General features: G+C 40.2%; 1 protein-coding gene across 1 annotated transcript in view; it reads left to right on the top strand.

Annotated features, from left to right (window-relative positions):
- The window catches only part of rnf17 (ring finger protein 17), a 151,911-nt gene that overhangs the window by 109,676 nt on the left and 19,604 nt on the right, over positions 1-22,631 (top strand). The window contains exons 30-34 of the mRNA XM_059646967.1: positions 3,465-3,584; positions 6,825-6,905; positions 7,792-7,917; positions 13,274-13,336; positions 17,715-17,831. Of these exons, the coding sequence (XP_059502950.1) occupies positions 3,465-3,584; positions 6,825-6,905; positions 7,792-7,917; positions 13,274-13,336; positions 17,715-17,831 (507 nt within the window). The remainder of the gene's footprint in view (positions 1-3,464; positions 3,585-6,824; positions 6,906-7,791; positions 7,918-13,273; positions 13,337-17,714; positions 17,832-22,631) is intronic.

Consider the following 22,631-nt stretch of genomic DNA (forward strand, 5'->3'; position numbering starts at 1 on the left):
AGTACAGGCCCTTCGGCCCACATTATGTGAGTGACGGTGGCATAGTGGTGATGTTGCTGGACTAGTAATGCAGCAACCTGGGCTAATGCCAAGGGGGCATATTCAAATCATGTTATAGAACATTAAGTGCAGTACAGGGCCTTCGGCCCTCGAGGTCGTGCCAACTTGTGAAACCAATCTGAAGCCCATCTAACCTACACTATTCCATTTATTACCCATATGTTTATCCAGTGACCATTTAAATGCCCTTAAAGTTGCTGAGTCTACTACTGTTGCAGGCAGGGCATTCCACACCATTACTACTGAGTAAAGAACCTACCTCCGACATCTGTCTGATCTCTATCACCCCTCAATTCAAAGCTGTGTTCCCTCGTGCTAGCCACCATCCCATCCGAGGAGAAAGGCTTTCACTCCCCACCCTATCTAATCCTCTGATCATCTTGTATGTCTCTATTCAGTCACCTCTTAACTTCCTTCTTCTCTGACGAAAACAGCCTCAAATCTCTCAGCCTTTCTTCATAAGGCCTTCCCTCCATACCAGGCAACATCCTGGTAAATCTCCTCTGCACCCTTTCCAATGCTTCCACATTCTTCCTATAATGCAGCGACCAGAACTGTACGCAATACTCCAAGTGCAGCTGCACCAGAGTTTTGTACAGCTGCAACATGACCTCATGGCTCCGAAACTCAATCCCTCTACCAATAAAACCTAACACACCGTACGCCTTTGTAACAACTCTATCAACCTGGGTGGCAACTTTCCGGGATCTATGCACATGGACACTGAGATCTCTCTGCTCATCCACGCTACCAAGAATCTTACCATTAGCCCAGTACTCTGTATTCCTGTTACTCCTTCTGCAGTGAATCACTTCACACTTTTCCGCATTAAACATTTGCCACCTCTCAGCCCAGCTCTGCAGCTTATCTATGTCCCTCTGTAACCTGCAACTTCCTTCTGTGGTATCCACAACTCTACCGACTTTAGTGTCATCCACAAATTTACTAACCCATCCTTCTACGCCCTCATCCAGGTCATTTATAAAAATAACAAACAGCAGTGGCCCCAAAACAGATCCTTGCGGTACACCACTGGTAACTGAACTCCAGGATGAACATTTCCCATCAATCACCAACCACTGTCGTCTTACAGCTAGCCAATTTCTGTTCCAAACCGCTAAATCACCCTCAATCCCATGCCTCTGTATTTTCTACAATAGGCTCCCATGGGGAATGTTATCACATGCTTTACTGAAATCCATATACAGCACATCAGCTGCTTTACCCTCGTTCACCTGTTTGGTCACCTTCTCAAAGAACTCAAATAAGGTGTGTGAGGCACGACCCACCCTTCACAAAACTGTGTTGACTATCCCTAATAAAATTATTCCGTTCTAGATGATTATAAATCCTATCTGTTTATAATCCTCTCCAACACTTTACCCACAACTGAAGTAAGGCTCACTGGTCTATAATTACCAGGGTTGTCTCTACTCCCCTCTTGAACAAGGGGACAACATTTGCTCTCCTCCAGTGTTCTGGCACTATTACTGTAGACAATGATGACATAAAGATCAAAGCCCAAAGTCTCTGCAGTCTCCTCCCTAGCTTCCCAGAGACTCCTAGGATAAATCCTATCCGGCCCAGGGTTGACAGACTTTCAATTCCAGATTTTGGATTGAATTTTTTTTTTAAAAAAAGCTAGTCTCAGTAATTCCGATAATGAAACCTATCAAAGATGCAAAAACCCACTTGCTTCATTAATGTCCTTTTCAGGGAAAGGAATCTGCCAACCTTATTAGTCTGGCCTGCATGTAACTAAGACTTCCAGCAGAATGCTTGACTCTTCACAGCTCTCTGAAATGACCTGGGAAACTAATCAGTTTAAGAGCAGTTCAGTTAGGGTAACATACTGGCCTTGCCAGTGATGCTTACCATTCCATGAAAGAAAAAGTGGGTATTCTATTAAAGTAACATAATTTACTATATTTTCAGAAGAAGGGTCATATTTAACGTTGACCCAAAACGTCAACTTTACTGCTCCTGTAACGCTGCCTTGCCTGCTGTGTTCCTCCAGCTCCACACTTTCTTATCTCTGACTCTAGCATCTGCAGTTCTTGCTATCTCATAATTTACTGTATGGTGCATCTTGTGGGTTTTCTGTTCGGTACTGGTTGTGTATGTGATCTCTGAGACCTGTTGACCAGACAGCTGTCATAAGTTGTGTTGCATTTCTTGCAACTGCAACAATTTGGGAAGTGGGAAGTATTCCATAACACATTTTCAACTGTGTGGATGATGGATGGCCTCATTTTAATCTAGTTCATTCTCTGCCTCTGCCCATACAGTTTATTGATGTAGGGAGAGTCCTGAGACGTTAATGGTGGGGGACTCAGTGGTGCCATTGAGTCTGATGAGGCTTTCTTTTGTTTGTATTGGTCAGTGTAATGTTCTGTGTTGACTCCAGCTTTGCTGTCATCCAATTCTTAATTTAATATGGAATGGGCTGCTTAATTATTGGAAAATGAATTGAATTGATAAGTGGAGTTATTGTCAAATAGTTCCACTTGCGAGAGGAGGGAAGTTGTGGTTCAACTATAAATGGCTAGCTAAGGGCATTTTTCTGCAACCTTTGGAAGATTTTACTTTGACTGTCATTGATTTTGATTTTGCTATGACTGTTTAGTGGTATTATTGTCAAGTGCTGCCTAGCTGTGCAGCAGAGGTTACTCATACCTCTCTCTAGTAGTTCTGGCAGAAACTGCAAAAAGTATTGGTGAATGTTGCTTCATGGTGCTGTTGATGACTTTAGTGATTGGGAGCATCCTGAGATGATTAGATTTATCCTCTTTCTACTGGAATTGGATCTATTAGGCAGTTTTTTTTTATTGGATAGTTACAATATCATTTGACAGTCCTTCCTGCTTGCTTCTCCCATAACTGTTTCTGTACTTTCAAACTTCCGTGGCTACTTGTGACATAACTATTTTCCACCAGTTTGTCATCCTCTTCCTGCTTTTTACTTAATTATAACTTTTGGTAGTGTATTGTAACTGAATATCCAGCTCCACACTTTGTTATCCTTCTTTGAAAAGAGTTTTGCAGTAGTAATATGTAAACTTCGTGCTGTAAAAATGGTGTGCTTTTTTTTTGCCCTTCTCTACTTCACATTTCACACCTATTATCTTTCTATGAAATTGTAGTCATCTAATTAATAATGCAATATTTCCCAATTTTCAGTAGTTGATGCATAAAATAGTGACCGATTTTACCATTTCAGTCTGTCGTTCAACAAATGTATCTACTTCAATATTTTGTGAACACTTTTTTCTAAGATAAAATTCTGGAGAATATAGAAATAACTTTGGAATAACTAGGAATGTTTGAATTACAGTATCCAGAGTTTAGTGTTTTGTAAAATTTAGTGATGAGCTATATTAATTGATTCATTATATTGGTGCTAGGTGCAGTACGTTGATCGTGGATATACTGAAACAATTCCTCAATGCCATGTTTATCCAGTGCTAATGTATCCTGATATTCCAGAGCTTTGCCTTCCATTTCAGCTTTTTGGAGTGGAACCTGTAAGTGTTTAATGTTGCAATAGATGTGCTGTGTATTTGGATAAAGTGGAATTGAGTATAAAAGTTGTATGTTCTTGTAAACCTTGTTTTGTTGCAGAGGAATGATTCTGTTTTTTGAAAATATTGGTGCCCAAAAGACATGCTGCTACAGCTCCATGTTGAGCACTGTTTGGGCAGAAACTAAAACAAATTGTGGAACAAACTCCATAGGTTTGGCAACATTTTTGAGAGAAAATGGTTAATAATTTTGAGTCCAGTGTCCTTTCAGAGATAAATAGTTGGGAAGAGGTAGTATTTATGCCAAAACATGGTGGATGGGGGTGGAAAGGAGTGAGAGAACAGATGGAAACAGAGCCCAGAGAGAGACAGTTTGACAAGGGGATTGATAATGTTGTACTAAGAAGAAAAAAGCTGATAATGGGGACTGAGCGTAGTGAAAATGGGTTGATTTTCAGTTCTCCCCAACTCTTGGAGATCGAAAAGTTTACCATTGTCTGTTATTACCACACTTTTTTGGGGGGACAGGTAGGGTGGTAGGCCTGTCAGTAGTAAACAGTACATAATAGAACTGACGAGGGAGGAAATCATCGTAGATCTGGTCCTGTGTAATGAGACCAGGATAATGAATGATCTCAGTTAGGGATCCTCTTGGAAAGAACGATCACAGTATGGTTGAATTTAGAATACAGATAGAAAGTGAGAAGATAAAATCTGGTTCCAGGATCCTGTGCTTCAACAAAGGAGACTACAATAGGACGAGAGAGAAGGATTGCTGCAAGAAAGATGGAAGATGGTATTGATTAAGCAACATGCTTTAGCACCAGCTTTTACTGGAAGGAATAACTGGAGCGTTTGTGTAGAACTGTTAGATAATTGCTAGGGTATTGCTGAAAAAAATGTTTGAAGCTTTTTGACTTACATTCATCAGAACAATTCACAATAACAAATTCAAAGGAAAAAAACTAACACTTGCATGCGTACTACATGTGAGGAGAGTGTTGACCTAATGGATTTGAGAACAGGCATTGACATGAGAATGTATCCATTAATACATTAATAGTAGTCTACAACTGGGGTTTGATTAACTTAAAATAGGCATGTTGACTGTGGCAGGGAATTGCCCTGCGAAATAAACCAGTGAATGGCTACCTTTTATTATTGTTGAGTTCAAACAGGCACATTCGTGGTCTTTCTCATCAAAACCAGAAATTGCTGGAGAAACTCAGACCTGGCAGCATTAATGCAGAAGCTGTGTTAACATTTTGGGTCTGAAACATTGACTCTGTTTTCTTTCCATAGATGCTGCCATGCCTGCTGAGTTTCTCCAGAAATATTTTATTTTTGTTTTGGATTTCAAGCATCTGCAGTCTCTTTTTCCATAATTGACTCCTGAAAGCGACAAAGTACCCCAGCGGAAAAGAGATGCAGCTCTTCCACTTGCATTGAGCTTCAGTGGAGCACTGCATCAAGGTCGAAGACAGATTTTGTCCAGGTAACAGAATGTTTTGAAGTAGCAAAAGATAGGAAACTTTTTTGTAGACAGAATGTAGGTGTTCTGAAAAGCAGTCACCCGGTCTGTTTCACCTCCCCACTGTCAAGGAGATCACATTGTAAGCAGCAAATGCAGTAGACTAGATTGAATGAAGTTCAGGTGAATTGCTGCTTCATCTTAGAGCTGTCTGGAGCCTTGGATAGTGAGGAGTGGAAAGTATTGCACCTTCTGTAAGGAAAGGTGCCATGGAGGTCTGCGGAGGTGAGGACCATGGTGCCCTGGAGGGAGCAGTCTATGTGGGAGGTTGATGTGCAGTGATAGCATCCTTCTGGAGATGGTGGTAATGGTGGCTATTGATCCTTTTGAATATGATTGCCTTTGGGGTGGTAAGTGAGGACTCTATCACTGCAGGAGGAAAGAGAAGGGAAATGGGCTGGAAGTGCAGGTGATGGGTCAGACGTGACTGAGGGCTGTGTCATCCACAGTAGTGAGGACTCCTTGGTTGAGGAAGGTTTGGATTTCAGATGCCTCCTTGTAGACGCTGGCATCATAAGAACAGAAGCAGCGCACATGCAGAAACTGGAAGATTGGAATAGTCTTTATAGGAAGCATGATGTGAATATGTATAGTCCAGGTGTTGTGGGAGTTGATGGATTTTGAGGGCTTATCCCCAGAATTGGAAACAGATGTTGATGAAAGAAAGGGAGGAGCCTCTTAATGAATCTCTTCAGCTGCTTTGAAAATGTCATACAAGATGGGCATATTAGAAAAAGTGAATAATTTTACAACCTTCTCCGTTCACCATCTATTGTTAAAATTGTGGGTGCTTCTTCAAACTTTAGTATTGGAAGTCTGATAGGCAAACTTCTTTTGGAGTTGATCTTACCACCAAATTTGGATCGGTCTCTGTTTTACAATCAGTGAATTTGCATACTTCATTAAACCGAACTTGGCGTCTTTTGGTGATAATGGGAACTGCAGATGCTGGTGAATCCAAGATAACAAAGTGTGGAGCTGGATGAACGCAGCAGGCCAAGCAGCATCTCAGGAGCACAAAAGCTGACTTTTCGGGCCTAGACCCTTCATCAGAGAGACTCTCTGATGAAGGGTCTAGGCCCAAAACGTCTGCTTTTGTGCTCCTGAGATGCTGCTCGGCCTGCTGTGTTCATCCAGCTCCACACTTTGTTATCTTGGCGTCTTTTGGTGTTGTCTGACTGTAGATTTTGTTATGTATGAGTGATCATGGATTTTAGTGATTGACGGTCAGCTTGGTATTGATATCTGTTATTTTAATACAAAACACCGGTCTCTTAAATCGGTTGATCTTCACAAAAATAAAAAAAAGTTCTGTCTAGAATCTGATCAAATTTTAAAAGTTGCTTGAGGAATAAAATGACTACAAAATGCCTGACAAATTTATGTAGGAAATATGAAAGTAATCTGAGTAGTAAATGATTTACATCTGGATTGGGGAATATTAGAGTGATGGAGGGCCTGGCGGGGTTACTAAGTTTGATTTGAGACTTCTGTATTCTAATTAATGAAGTTCTAAAGTTACATGTTCTGTTTTTGATACATCTTTGCTGGGTTGTAAAGAAGATTTACCTGTACTGGGAAAATTCTAAATTGAACTAGTGTTAAAGGTGTATGCTATTAATATTTCCAGAAAGTTGCATGTTAAATTAACATTTTGGAGGTTAAAAATCTGTGCTTGGCATTATTAAAATTTTAATTGCCGCCTTTCGCAGGTAGGAAACAAATGGCAAGATGATGCTATTGACACTCTGAGAGAATTACTTTTCCAAAGAAATTTGCAAGTGGAGATTATGGTATTTATTTTACATTCTGTGTATAATAATTTTGTGCAAGTATCCTGAGCAAAATAAGTGATTTTATGTATGATAAATGCTTGTGTGTTCAATATTGGCAATGTTCTAATATGAATGCCAAAGTAAAGAACATTAGAATAATTTTATTGCATGATAGAAACATCTATGATAGCAATAACTCCGCACGTCAAAGCAATAATTTGCGATGAATCAGTTTCACTTTGCTTTCATCATAGATGGACATGAATATTTGACACTTTTTTAAAAAAAACTTCAGTGTAATATAATTTATTAGAAACCTGCAAGGAAAATAAAAGCTGACAATGTGCTAAATATGTAAATTGTAAAATTTGTATAAGGGAAATACAAGTCTAAGAAAAACAATTGCAGGTGAATCTGCAACAGGCTGTAAAGGAATGACGTATCTGTTAAATGAATAGTTTATTGTCTTATTGAAAGAAATCTTCAGAATCCTTAAAATAAAGTTCTAATAATGCAAATATTTGGATTTCCCAAGTAAACAAATGTCTGGCACCTGTGGTGAGTAAATTTCAGGTGCATTATTATAATCTCTGAAGTGGGCTCTTCAGGTATAGGATTAGGAGATTTTGAATAACACTATATTGCTTCCTCCTGGGGGGAAAAAAGACACTGAACAACCTGGAAACTTTGTTTAGCACCAGTCTGAAAAAGTCACTTGAATCTATGCCCATATTTCCTTTCTCAATGGAAAGGGCACATCATTGATTCATCAGCGTGCTACCTGGGATTAGATTAAATTGAGGACAGTTTTGATAAACACTACCTGCTTGGATTCCCTTAAAATCAATTTGAGTTAAACCTGATCTCTATTTAAAATGATACTTATTAATTAATTTAATTCTAGGTCCGACCGGAAAGTGGCATACAGACTTCGTTAGTTGATCTTCAATTTGATGGAATTTCTGTTTCTTCTTTTATGATACATCATAACCATGCTGTTAAAAATGAAAAGGCTTCAGTAATGTTTGAGGTAAAGATACAAGTTTTGCCAGATTTAATTGACACTTACTGGCAGTCAGTGAATTTCATTTTGGTACTGGAACAGTTTTGCGTTGTTGAAGTAAGTAAACTGCTTGTATTAAAGGGGAATAAATTGGGCCCGGTGGTCTCCTAGATCCCTAGCAAAGTAATGGAAGTGTGTGTATATATACTAGATAAAAGTTGGAGGAATATTGTACTGTAAAAGCTTATTAGGTAATTATGGAATGGTTACAACGCAAGGACTTGTTTATAGTTTATATAGATGATTTCGAGTTAGGGACCACTTCTAGTTTGTCAAGGTTTTGTTGATGATGCTGAGATGACTGGGTAGAGCAAAGTGTGCAGTGGGCTTGAAGTTTGCAGAGGGATATAGCTAGTTTGAGTCAGTGGGCTAAGGTCTGGCAGATAAGGGATAACAGTAAAAAAGACTATTACTTGAACAGTAAAAAAAATTGCAGCATGCTGCTATGCAGAGAGACCTGGTGCCCTGCTGCATGAAACGCAGAAAGTTGGGTTTGCAGGTGCAACAGGTAATTAAGGCGGCAAATGGAATTTTGTCCTTCATTACTAGAGCGATTGAGTTTAAAAACAGGGAGGTTACATTGCAGCTGTATAGGGTGCTGGTGAGGCCACACATGGAGTACTGCGTACAGTTTTGGCCTCTTACTTGAGAAAGGATGCTCTGGAACTGGAGAAGGTGCAGAGGAGATTCACTAGGTTGATTCCAGAGTTGAGAGGATTGGCTTATGAGGAGAGACTGAGTAGCCCGAGTTTATATCCGTTGGAATTTAGAAGAATAAGTGGGGGGCAGGGGGGTACAGTTTATAGAAACAACATTGTGAAGGCAATAGATAAGATAGAAGCAAGGATGATGTTTCCACTGGTGGGTGAAACTAGAACAAGAGGGCATAGTCTCAAAATTAGGGGGAGCAGATTTAGGACTGAATTGAAGAGAAACTTCTTCACCCAGAGAGTTGAGAATCTGTGTAATTCCCAGCCCAGGAAGTAATGGAGGCTTCCTCATTAAATGTTTTATAGCTAAGAGAGAATTCTCTGGAATTAAGGGTTATGGTGAGAGGGTGGATAAGTGGAGCTGTAGGGTCAGTGGCCTACTCTTGCTCCTAGTTCTCTTTGTTCTTATTTGGTTTTGTTCTACAGATGCTGGAGTCAGAGGAAAGTGTGTGTGGAACTGGAGAAACACAGCATGCCAGTCTGAGCAACTTGCCTAGTCCACTTCTGATCTTTTTTTCCTAATAGCCCTGCGACTCTCTTCTGATCGTTGTCCAGTTTCCTATTTTGAAGCCATGATTGCATCTGCCTTGACCACACAGGCAGTCCATTCCAGATCCTGGTCATTCATCTTAAACCATGTCAGACGACTCAAAGGACTGAGGGCAATGAGAACAGTTTATCTGTCTCTATCTGTGCTGTTTAGATGCTGCATGATTTTGCACAAGCCCATCTAATCTCCTCTCAACAGTCCCAGCTTCAGTCTACCACGTAATGGTCAAAGATGCCCTTTAAGATACACACGTTGAAATAAATGAGTATTTTGTAAGTTGGTGGGAGAAGCTTCCAACATAATGTGAAAAGTCATGCCTTAAATGTAAAATTCTTGTGGATAAAAAAAAAGTGCATGGGTGAGTTTTTAAAGAGCCCTGACCCAAAACGTCAGCTTTCCTGTTCCTTTGCTGACTGGCGTGCTGTGTTTCTCCAGTTCCCCACACACTTGCCTCTGACTCCAGCATCTGTAGTTTTTGCTATCGCACAGATGAGTTAATTGTTTTGCCCAGTTCAAGGAATGTATTAATGTGTGATTTGGCAGTCGGTTTGTTGATTGCCCCATGCCTCAATTACTCTGTCTCTGTTTGACCATCTCTGCCAGAGGACGCCTTATTTTACTACTTGCAGAGCAAAGAATGTAGACTTGAACATACATGGCAGAGACCTGCTGTTAGTTATAGTTATCAGATTTGGTTGGACTGCATAAAGCATTATTAAGTCTTGCTCTCATTTTGTGATGTCAATTACTCCGAGCTTCTCTCTTCCACAGTAAACAATTGTCTTTGACCCTCCTTAGCTGTCTCCTTTATGTTCATCTCCAGTAATAAATAACTTCATCACTTCAAGTTACATCATTCAAACAGCTATTCTTTGTTTCCAGCCTTTTCTCTAAACTGCAAAGTCAGGTTTCCCCTCCAAACCCTAAGTTTATACTTGCGTGTTTAGTTTCTCTTGTAATCTTCCACATGCCCTTTTCGCACTCATCTTGCCAAAAATCCCACCTCTTGCTCTCTTGACCCTACTCCCAATTGACTGACTCGCCAATTTCCCTCCAAGGCCTACGTGTTAGATGATGTTAACAATTCACACAACTCCCCTTTCAAATCTACTATTAACCTCCTGTGCAAAGAACAAAGCCTTGAACCCACTGCTATTTCAAAGTGCCGACCTATCCTCAACTTTATTCTCTTTCAAGTGCTTAAATATGCTGTTGCATCCCAAATCTCCATCTGCCTCCAAAAAACTCCATTTAAACTTAACAGAATCATGTTTCCATATCTGCTACAAACTAATCAAAGTCACACGTGACATCCTATCTGACTGACCATGATCGAGTATCCCTCCTCATCTGTACTTTTGTGCAGATGTTAAAGTGTCTGCTGACCATCAGATTACAGATTCTGACACCGCATGCTCATCTGTTTTCAAATGAGTGCATACTACCATTGCACAGTAGCTATAGTGTTGAAGATGCAACGTATCAACAGCTTTTGATAACACTTGCCGATCACACAGCCCCTACTGCCTCGAAGAAAAAATACAACACATTTTTGGGAACATTATCACGGGCAATTTCCCAGCCAAGTCTCTCTCCATCCTGATTTGGGACTATATCACTGATCCTTCACTAGAACAATTAAGTCATGCGGTAACAAAGGCATGAATCAATGTTCTGAAATATAAACAGTGCTAGAAATACTTAGCAGATCTGATAGCAATGCTCTTGTGGATCGTAGAATCCCCACAGTATGGAAACAGGCCCCCTGGCCTAACAAGTCTACACTGATCCTTTGAGCATCTCCCTAATCTACACATCCCTGAACACTACAGGCAATTTGGTATGGCTAATCCACCTAGCCCGCACATCTTTGGACTATTGGAGGAAACTGGACCACCTGAAGGAAACCCACATAGACACTGGGAGAATGTGAAAACTCCAGACAGTGGCCCGAGGGTGGAATTGAACCCGGGTCCCTGGTGCTGTGAGGCAGCAGTGCTAACCACTGAGCCACTGTGCCGCCCTTGCCAGATTCCCCCTTTGCAGTACAAAATTGAGCTGTTTTAAAACACTGCCAGTAACTTGCATTAAGTCTTGTTTGTTCTTCGTGTTTGTCTACACCAAACTAGATTGCCTGGCTTTTTAAAAAATTCTTGATTTTTGAACTCTGTGTTTCAGTGCTCCACTGAGCAGTGTTCCTTCCTTTCCTCTCCACAGCCATTCTAGCACTAGAATACTTTTTTTTTAAAAAAAAGCTCCACTAAGGATGGCATGCCTTCGGCAGCCTAGATCCCAAGCTAAGTAATTATCCCCCCAAAGCCTCAATGCCCTACCATCCTCCTAACACAATATAAGATACATAAAGCGTCTTGGGATGTAATTGCATGGGTGTGCCTCTCTTGCTGGTGGTGGTTTAAAACTAAGATAGATACAAAGTTTCACCTTTCCCAGAACACACAACACCATTATAGAATTCATATAGAGTCCGCTTAAAAGCAGATGGGATCGTCACAAAAATTGTTACAACCATATGGATAAGTGTTCATTGAGACTTTTTGAGATTGTCACAATGAAGAGCGTGATGAAAGATCTCAAAACACTATTGGGCTGTTTTAGCAGTCTCAAATGTTTAAGTCCCAAGCTGTATTTTGCAAATGTACTTGTAACCAGACTAGGAAAGAGGTTAGTGCCAGACCGGGAAAAAGGTTAGACTCAGACGTAAAATTGTGATTTCACTTCTAATTGAATGGATGTAGGCACTAGCATTGCCTGTTCATTCCTAAAGAAATGGTGCCACACAGGAGCCTGCTGAATAAGGTAAGGGTCTATGGTGTTAAGAGTCGAGGTGCTAGCATAGAAGCAAGATTGGCTGTCTGGCGGAAAGCAGAGTGGGATAAGAGTCTTTCTCAGGATGGCAGCTGGTGACAAGTGATGTTCCACAAGAGTCAGTGTTGGGAGCACAACTTTTCACTTCACTTTATACATTAATGATCTAGATGAAGGAACTGTGGGCATTCTGGCTAAGTTGGCAGCTGATATAAAGGGAGGAGATGGGGAGGCTGCAGAAGGATTTGGACAGGTTAAGAGAGTGGGCAAAGAAGTGGCAGATGGAGTCCAACATGGGAAAGTGTGAGGCCATGGACTTTGGTAAGGAGAACAAAACCATGGACTATTTTCTAAATGGGGAGAAAATTCAGAAGTCTGAAATGCACAGAGACTTGGGAATTCTAGTCCAGGATATTCTCAAAGTAAACTTGCAGATTGAGTCAGTGGTCAGAAAGGCAAATGCAATGTTGGCATTTATTTTGAGAGGATTTGGAAAATAAAAGGGATGTACTCCTGAGGCGGCATAAGGCTGTGGTCAGGCCACACTTGCAATACTGCGTGCAGTTTTGGCCCCCATATCTCCAGGAAGGATGTACTAGCCCTGGAGTGGGTTCAGAGGAGGTTCACGAGAATGGTTCCAGGAATGGAAAGCTTAACATACGAGGAATATTTGAGGACTGTGGGACTATACTCATGGGAGTTTAGAAGGATGAGGGGGAATCTAATTGGAACTTAGAGAATACTGAACGGCCTAGACAGAGTGGATGTTGGGAAGATGCTTCCATTGCTAGGAGAGACTAGGGCCAGCCTTAGAGTAAAGGTAAGATCTCTTAGAATAGAGATAAGGAGAAATTTCTTCAGCCAGTGAGTGGTGAATCTATGGAATTCACTGCCACAGAAGGCCTTGGAAACCAGGTCATTGAGTACATTTAAGACTGAGATAGATAGGTTCTTGATGATCAAGGGTTGCGGGGGGAAGGCGGGAGAATGGGGTTGAGGAACTTATGAGCCATGATTGAATAGCGGAGCAGACTCGATGGGCCGAATGGTCCAATTTTTGCACCTGTGTCTAATGGTCCTTAATGTTACTTGGAGCTTAAATTGTGTTTTCCATTCCTGCATATAGCTCATTATGTATTAACATCTGTTGTATTGACAGCAAACCATTAGCAGTTATTTTTGCATATGTGCTATATAATGTAAAACAAATTAAACTTATTTACTTTCTCTTTCATAGAAACTTTGTCTGAATTTAAATGATGGAAACGAAACTGAAGAAAGTTGGTATTTGATGCATGAGGTAAAAAGTTACAGAATTTGAGCAAAATATTCAATTTTCATCAATTGTTATTTGTGACCACTTTTTAATGAAAACTCAACCAAGTTGTTTATTGACTATATTTTTGCATTATGGCATTACTTTGCTGTTTTTTTTTAAAGCTTTAGGCCAGTGTGACCCCATTTTGTTTCTTGAGATTGTTGCAACCCCACAATGAGTTCAAAGAGTTAGAGGATTTGTTTTAGTGAGCAGGAGACCTTTGAGAAAAGGGGGCACAGGAGGGAAAATCTGAGGGCAGTTGGGAGAGGGGAGGAAGGGGCTGTGTTCTCAGGCAGCCATTGCCACAGAACAGATCTCGGGGCACTAAAACTTCAGTTTGAAACTCTTGGAATCCTGATACCCATTTTGGCAAGCTTTGTTGTAGATTATGTAAATGGATTATAGTGATTTGCATAAAGATTCAAACTTCTTCATTGATTTCACCTTGATATCTAGCATAGGTGTATCAGCACAGTGGGTAAGAAGATATCTTGTCTCCTAACAGGTCATTATCCCTCTACCAGGTACAATGATCAACCCAGTTTGATTATATTCTCACTTGGCTGCTAGGCACAACTGTAACAAAATTCAACTGGTGCTGCAAAATAATCTGATCGACACGGAACTCCACATCCTACTCCAGACTATGGCTGCAATGTGTGCCAATATTTGTGTACAGTCTTTTGCCAAGTTTATTTCAGTAATGCCTCCAAATCTTGTGACCACTGTAAGGGCAAAACTGCCAGCATCTTGGCCTGTGCATAGATCACTTTTTTTTAATCACTACACGTTGTGAAATTCTATACTTAGTATAATTAGGGAAACACTAAATGCACAAGGACTGCGACAGCTTAATTAATGAGGTGAGTATTCAAAACAGAAAGGCTCTCATGCTTGTGTAGTGGCATGTTACTTCACTACAATAGGACAGGTCACAGTAAATATTTGCATATGCTGAGTTCAGTGATGGTGGCATCACCACCTGCACTGCTGATGGGTCTAAAAAGTTGCAGTAGATGTCAGGGCTAGGGAGAGAGCAGGAGCAATAATGATGGTGCTGCACCAGAAGCCAGCCTCCTTTTCTTCCCTGATACTAAAGGAAAGCTAGGGAAAGGGGATGCTATCGAGGGAGTGAAAGAGAGATGCTGCTAAGGGATAAGGAGGAGAGGGATGCTGCCAAGGGATAAGGAGGAGAGGGATGCTGCCAAGAAGACAGATCAACTTCAAACTAAGATAAAGTTTGGAATTGTACAGGGTTTTGTATCTTAAATTTCATCGTGCAGTGCCGTCTTTAAACTGGCAGTTCCATCCCATCATGTATGAGTGATACTAGCTCTCTTTCTTTCTGGTCTTTGGTACCACCTTTTAGATGGCCTTTGTAGGGTACTCTACCATCAAATAAAGGCTTATTATTGCCTTAAAACACAAAAGGGTAGGCAATGATTATAATTTTGCCGGGATTTCTGGCTCAGCAGAAAATTGTTTAAATTATGGTCTCTATAGTCATGTAGATTGAATTTATATATTATTTCTTGAAGTTATTTGCTTACGTCAAAATGGAAACAAAATATTTGAAAACGCACAGATCTTGACTAGATCTTCAAAGCATGGTGTTTTGATCTTAATCAAGGCCAGTTTTATATGAAAAGACCCTAAATCCTAGTCACTACTTGATCGAATGAGGTTGCGAGATTTGATGGCTAGTAAAAATTTATTTTGATTAAACTAAGTCAAACAAAATAAACACAAAATACTATCTATCTTGCCGACTTGTATGTTGAAATTCAATAGAAATTGTACGAATTAATAGGCAAGTTACAGTAAATTATAAAATACACAGAAAATGCAACAAGACAGATCTTGCAAGTTGGCTCATCATTTGCAGCACATGGGTGATCAAGTTCAGCCAGAGTCCAAGAATACTATTCCTTCTCAAGAAAAATGTCAGCTGTTCTTCCAGAATTTAGTCTAATTCTCACCCAACAGCAGCACACAACCAACCCAAGTTTCACAGGCACAGTCTTCACCAAAAAAAGGCATGTGCCTGTTTGATCCCTCAACTTTGCTTACTTTAGTTCAGTTGGACTAGATTTATTGTTCACGCAACAGTGATAGTTGGTGGAATTATATATCAGCTTCTGGATCAACCCTCATTTTTTTTTTCTATTGGCACTGCACCCCTGAATCTGATCATCATCTAAAATCTAGCTATGTTCTTTTTCAAACAGGTAATATTCCCACAAGTTTTAGTTTCTGAACAGAGATTGTCTCGGTTTCCTTAGAGATTGAGAGAGCAGTTTCCCCTCTTTAATTAAACACCTGTCTCAAAACTATAAAGCATTGAAAGTAGGGATTCTGTTGTATTGGTTATAAAGATGTGAAGTGGTACACAATAAGCAAAGTTAATCAAATTGAAAAGGTGTGATGATTAATTGAACTTGTTCCAAAAACAAGTGAAAGAATATGACTGACAAAATTTGTAGTCTAAGGCAGTTCATCTCTGAAAGGGCTAATTGACACCATGAGAAGGGTTCTCCCAGAAGGACATAAAGGACTGCTTCCGAGAGGAGCTGACCGGTCCTGCACGTTCTCTGCTTGACCCAATGCAATGTGAAAATGCTTCAGTAGCAGCGTGAACTTGCACGATTTGTATTTGAGATGTAATGTAACTAGGTATTAAGTAATGTATAATAAACTTACTCTGTTTGAAGATTGAGCCTGTCTTCTCCTTAAGTCGATTTGTGGGCAGCTTTTCCAATATGATAGTAATAACTTAGAATAATACCAAAACAAAGCATTGGTATTGGTGAATCCATCCAGGGCATCCCAGGCAGTTCAGGTGAGCTGACTATCTCAATATGAGAATCTAGTGGAATAAAATCGGATTCAGTTTTATTTGCTCATGGCATGAGGCCTTGCTGGCTAGACTGGCACTTGTTACCCGTTTTTAATGGACCTTGAAGATGGTGGTGGCAGCCTTTTTGAACTTAAAGTCCATGTGATTTAGGTACATCGACACACACCTAAAGAAAATCTTACATAATTTTAAATTTGATCATTGCTTGGACCACCTCTGATTGTGTAGTTTCTAAATAACTAGCTTGGACTATAACTGACTTGAAAACCCTGCCCAGTTACCTTGCCAGCACTAATCCACTAAAAACCTGTTTGGATGCCCCAAAGCTGAATGAGCGAACACTCAGCAGAACCATAGAAACAATGAAGCAAAGGAGGGGACCATTCAGCCCACTTGTCCATGCTGATCCAAGGACACCCAGATGCCCTTTCTGATACCGTGGAATATGGCAGCTGGTACTGCAAAGTGCGTAGAGTTTTTGGCTTCTCTATAAAGGATTCTGATTAAAACTATGGTCCACACTTCTGAAGTGGTTGGATTTGGAACTCCTGGTCAGAAGCTTGGAGCTCTGTTGTGGGAAGGAACGAATTATGAGTGAACCAGCAGTATGATAGTCGTCACTTCTCAGAAGATTCTGGCTAATGTTAAATTGGCCCTTCTGAATAGAGGTGCCTCACTCGTATAGTACTCTTGAAAGGAATCTGGAGGACTTTGAACCTTAGGGTTACCAAAGCGTTTGACAGCTGAGGTTTTCCTTGCTTTGTGTTGTCTCCTGTGGATTAATTAACAGCTCCATTATGGTGTGTTTTATATCATGTGATTACTGGAAGTGAGCGAGCTGAACTTTAAGTCATTTTTGTTCCAGTGCTTCGAACAGAAATTTTATTATTTAGACAATTACAAAAGCAAACCACTGGGAATTGTGTAGAGTGAATCATAAGTTCATAGAATCTCTACAATGTGGGAACAGCAGGCCTTTGTGGCCCATCAAGTTCAGACTGTCCATTGGGCATCCCATCCAGCACGTACGCGTGCCTCGCGCCCCCCCCCCCCCCCCCCCGGCAACCCCAGTCCAAATCCCTGTCCTGCATTTCCCATGGCAAATCCACTTAGCCTGCTCATTGTTGGACACTATGGGCAATTTAGCATGGTCAATCCACCTAACCGGCATATTGCTGGACTGTGGGAGAAAAGTGGAGCGCCTGAAGGAAACCCAACAGACATGGGGAGAATGTGAAAATTCCACGCAGACAGTTGCCTGAGCCTTGAATCAAACCCAGTGTCCCTGGTGCTGTGAGGAAGCAATGCTAACCACCAAGCCACCATGCTGGTCATGTAAGAGAAGTATTATTATTTTAAGTTATTTTCTACATTCAGCTGCTGCGACCATCGGACCTCTAAACTGATATTACAACATTAATATCTCTCAACTGCAGTAGAAAGTATCTGGAATGAGTTGGTCGTAAAGCAGTGATCTAATATGCTGGGTGTCTGTGTTCACAGGATTTGCTGTCCTCACGCTTTGAAACCTTTATGGTGCCAGAGTATGAATATCCATTATTGCCTTTACCAGGAAAAGTTTTCCCTGTAACGGTAAAGCACCTAGAAACTCCCAACCAGGTATGCATACTACCATTTCTGGATAGAGAGGTTTCGAGTGGAATATAGTCCTTCATTTGGTTATCAAAATGGCTCATGGCTTTTTTGAATCTTTTGGCTTAGTTAAATTTCTGGGCTCTGCAGAAGAAAAATGAAACACACCTGAACTTTGGTGAGTGGAAATCAGGTTTTTGAAAAGAATAGTTTTCTCCTCAGCTAGTAGATGAGTGCAGTCGGTTAAGAAATCTGAACTTTTATTGTGTACAAAACTAGATTACTTCTGTAGTTGACATTAGACTGAAATCTGCAGTTTAAATTTCGTAGTTACTGGCTTGAGTATGGTTATGAAAGGCTTCCAGTGAAAGAGCAGCTTAATTAAGAATCAACTAAAACTGAATCCTCGCTGAGTGCGTCAGCTAGGCCTTTTGTCTTGGGAACATGTAACAAGTCAAATTAATGAGGCTTAGCACGAGTGTGACCTATGCTGAACACGGGAATTAAGTGTAAAAGGGTGTGAAGAGGTGGAAGGGAATGTGGTGGTATTTTAGGTTTTTTTCCTAAACTCTTTCATCCTCAAGGAATTGATTCTTCACTATAGGCGAAGGTGCAGGTTATTTGGTCAGTATTAAATAAGTGATTAAGAATGATTCTACTCCTAAGGTTTGACATAGTATAGCATCGGTAGTCTGGTTAATAAAATATGTAAAAACATAATTAAGTACGATTTTGTATTTAGTTAAATAATTTGATGGAACACTAAGAATGTCAGGACAGCTGATATGTCACACTTTGGGCAAATGGGAGTTCTTTGATACCAGTTTGGTCCAGCACAAATAGGTTTCCAGAAAACATTTGAGGCTTGAGCAGCTTCGGTTCATAGTTTGAGCTGGAAGCTGAATGCCAAACACTGTAACACAGAACAGGGAAAGTTTCCCAGATTTTTTTTTTTCTACGAGGAGGCAGTCACATCTCTTGGGGTTGTGTTAAATAATTTTGCTCAATGTTCAGGCATTGGTGAGTGTGACTGAGTGAAGGAGTCCAGATGGCAAAAATGTAAGAGCCACAGCCTTTCTAATTTTTGATTTTTGTTCTCAGTTGTTTTAAGATTCCTTTTCTGGGTGAGCACAACAATTACAGTGTGGATGAGCCAATTGACAATGGCACCATAGTGCAGGTAGTAATATGGGATGGGGAGGATCAGTGTATTTTAAGGAAGAACGTGGAGCTATTAGGGGACAGCAAAGTGAGAGGCATTGACACAGTTTTGTGCAGAAAGAGTGCAAATCTAGATCGCTATGTTGCCTTTTTGGTGCTATGGCTTGGGATGTCTGGTCAGGGCTAAAGAGAAACTTGAATGGGAGAAGGAACATCCAGTTATCCTAGTCTGAATAAGTACCAGTCTCTCTCAAAGACAAATAAAAAGGTACTGCATAGTCACTGTGAGGACTCGAATTAAGAAACATCTCAAAATGAATCTTTTATGTTATCACTTGAGCAAAATGCAAATTGATGTAGGGCAGATCAAATTATAAATTAGACTAATGTGGGGATCAAACAGGATATTGAAGATATCCCCAGTTTATGGGGTGCTGGCCCCACAAGTATGCAAATCGAAGACCTAACTCAACAAATATGGCTTTAATTTACAAACAGTAAAAAGATAAAACTAAAAGCTCTGTCTGAATGCATGTGGAGTTTTGAAATATATAGATAAACTGAAATGAATAAGTATGATCTGCAGTATGCCCTGGATTGGGACCAGAATCTTGAAGCATGTAGGAAATTGTGACAATGTGGAAGGGTTGCTCTGTTAGTCAGTGATGGTATTAGCACAGTAAAGAGGAATGACTTCAGTACAGGAGAGCAAAATATAGGAAGGTTTTTAGTAAAAATAAGAATTAATACAAGCAGAAGCCATTTGTAGGAATGGAGTACAGGTCTCCTCACTAATCAGAACATGAAGGAAGAAATAATGAGAGCTTGTCTAAAGGACCTGGCAATAATCGTGGGAGATTTTAATCTACATACAGAACTGGAAAAGTCAGATGGACAAATGTATCCTAGATGAGCTAATGTAATATTGTGAGGATTCTTAGAACAGTGTGTTTAGGAACCAACCAGAGAACAGGCTATACTTGAGATAATGGGAACTGCAGATGCTGGAGAATCCGAGATAATAAAGTGTAAAGCTGGATGAACACAGCAGGCCAAGCAGCATCTCAGGAGCACAAAAGCTGACGTTTCGGGCCTAGACCCTTTATCATGCTTGGCCCACAGGCTATACTTGATGTTGTACAGTAAGAAAGGATCTCTAGGAAGGTGACTCCTGGTGGCAGCATCGACAATATTGACTTTTTCTTGCAGTTTGATCAAGAGAGGAATGGATCTGATCTTAGATTTCAAATTTTAAAGGGAGATATGAGGGCAGAACTGGCTTAAATGAAAGGTTAAAGGATAGGTCAATAGAAATAGAAGTTTTGGTGAGTCAGAGTGTGAGATACATACTGCCAAATTTCCTGCCTCTGACCTGCCCTTGTAGCCACAGTTTATTACTGGTTAGTCCATTTCAGTTTCTGGGCATTGTAACCAGCCTGGTATGTCAATAATAGGAATTTGCTCAATTTTAATGCCGTTGAATATTAAGAAAACAGTGTATTTCTTGTTGGAGATCATCTGGTGAACGTAGCTGTTTCTTGGCAACCAGGAATAAAGCCACTTATCAAGTTGCTATTTGACTTGAGTGCTCTGTTCCTACAATAGTGGCCAGAGCACAAGGAGAAATTTGAACATATGAGCCAAAAACCTTTTACAGAGCATTTTATAAGGAGGGATAGGTGAGAATGTTAAGGAGTGTAGGTTTAGGAAGTTACAACAATGGTCACCAGCAATAGAGTATCTGAAATCCGTTATGGAACAAATGGACATTGATATTTAGATTGAATACAAGATTTTGAATAAAGAGCAGGGGACATCTATTGAACTATGAAATTGTGAAGCAGGCTAGCATCACAACGGAACAAAAAGGTAAAGGAACTAAGCCAAGGGCTGAAGAGGCTGTGTGTTGTATAGGGATTTAGGTTTTTAGACAATTGGAATATCCTTCGGGATAGAAAAGACCTGTTCAAAAAGGATGGGTCTAACCTGAACTGAAAAGGGACCATTATTTTAGAAGGGAGATTTGCTTGTTCTGTTAAGGGAGATTTTATACTGCTAGAGGGGGAGTGAAGGAATTCTAAGTAGTAGTGTAAATAGAAAGAATGATGGGGAAAGTTCTGAATGAGAAGAGTAGTCAGTTAGAAAAAGACAAGAGAGTCAAGGTACTTGGTAACCCTGACAAACTGAATTGCACTTATTTCAGTGCAAGGGCCTTACAAGGAAGGCTGATGAACTCGAGACATGTTTAAGAACATGGGATTGGGACATCATAGCTATTACAGAAATTATTATTACTTGGCTGAGAGATGGACAAGACTGGCAGCTCACTGTTCTGGATTTGAGATGCTACAGGGAGGATGGGGAAAGAGGCAAGAAAGGAGAGGTAATGGTGTTTTTGATTAATGAATACGTTACTGCTGTTAGCAGAGAATATATTCTTTTTTTTTAAAAAAAAAATCATAGTGAAAACGTATGGGTACAAAAGGAAAGATCGCCTTGAGGTTGTACTGTAGATCCCCCAATAGTCAGAGAAATAGAGAAGCAAATGTGTAGGGAGGTCTCAAGATATGTCAGCATAATAAGGTTGTAGTAGTGGGGATTTTAATTTTCCAAACATTGACTGACTGGGGCTACCATACTGTTAAAGGTTTGGATGGTGAAGAATGTGTTCAAGAGAATTATATTTATCAAAATGTGGATACTCCAACTAGAGAAGGAGCAAAACTAGACCTTTTGGGCAGTAAAGCAGGGCAGGTAACTGAAGTAAAAGTGGGGGAACACTTTGCGTCTAGCAATCAGAACCATTTTGAAATTAATAGAATTTGGAAGAGGATAAAACATTCCTCAAAAGTTAAAGTTTTAAATTGAAGTAAGGCAAAACTTACTGGTATGAGAGTAAGTTTCAAAAGTTGATTGGAGTAGACTGTTTGAAGGTAAAAGGATGTCTAACAGGTGGGAGGTTTCAAGGGTGTGATGACTAGTTCAGAGGCATTATGTTCCTGTTAGTGAACTGTAAGGCTGGTAAGATTAAGCATCAATGGATGAGTAAAGGCATTGAGGTTCTAGTCAAGAATAAAAATTTTATTTTGGTTCAGTTGAATCTCTTAATCGAGATAAAGAGCGTATGGGCGTTCTTAAGAAAGAAATCAGGAAGGCAAAGAGGGAATATGAGTGCATTGGCAGATAAGGTTAAGGATGACCCAAAGAGATTCTACAAACACGTTTAAGAGCAAGAGGGAAGTTAGAGAGAGGGTAGGGCCCCTTAAAGATCAAGGAGGTCATCTGTGTTGAACCCTAGCAGATATGAGAGATAATAAACGAATATTTTGTGTCCGAACGTGTTATGGAGAAAATAATGGAGACCAGAGAACACAGAAATAAACGTTGTTTTAAAAACCTGTCACAGGAGAGCAAGTTTGGTGGCCTTAAAGACCATAAATGTGGATAAATCTTTAGGATCTGATCTAATGTATCCCATAATGTTGTGGGAAGTAAGGGAGAAAATTGCAAAACCCCTTGCAGAAATATTTGCATCATCTATGGCCATAGGCGAGGTGCCCGATGAGTGGTGGAGAATGATCGATTTTGTACCTTTTTGTTTAAGAAGGGTTGTAAGGAGAAACTGGAAACTATAGATCTGAGTCTGTCTTCAATTACAGGTAAAAT

Source organism: Stegostoma tigrinum, chromosome 6, assembly GCF_030684315.1.
Source record: "Stegostoma tigrinum isolate sSteTig4 chromosome 6, sSteTig4.hap1, whole genome shotgun sequence".
NCBI classification, from domain to species: domain Eukaryota; kingdom Metazoa; phylum Chordata; class Chondrichthyes; order Orectolobiformes; family Stegostomatidae; genus Stegostoma; species Stegostoma tigrinum.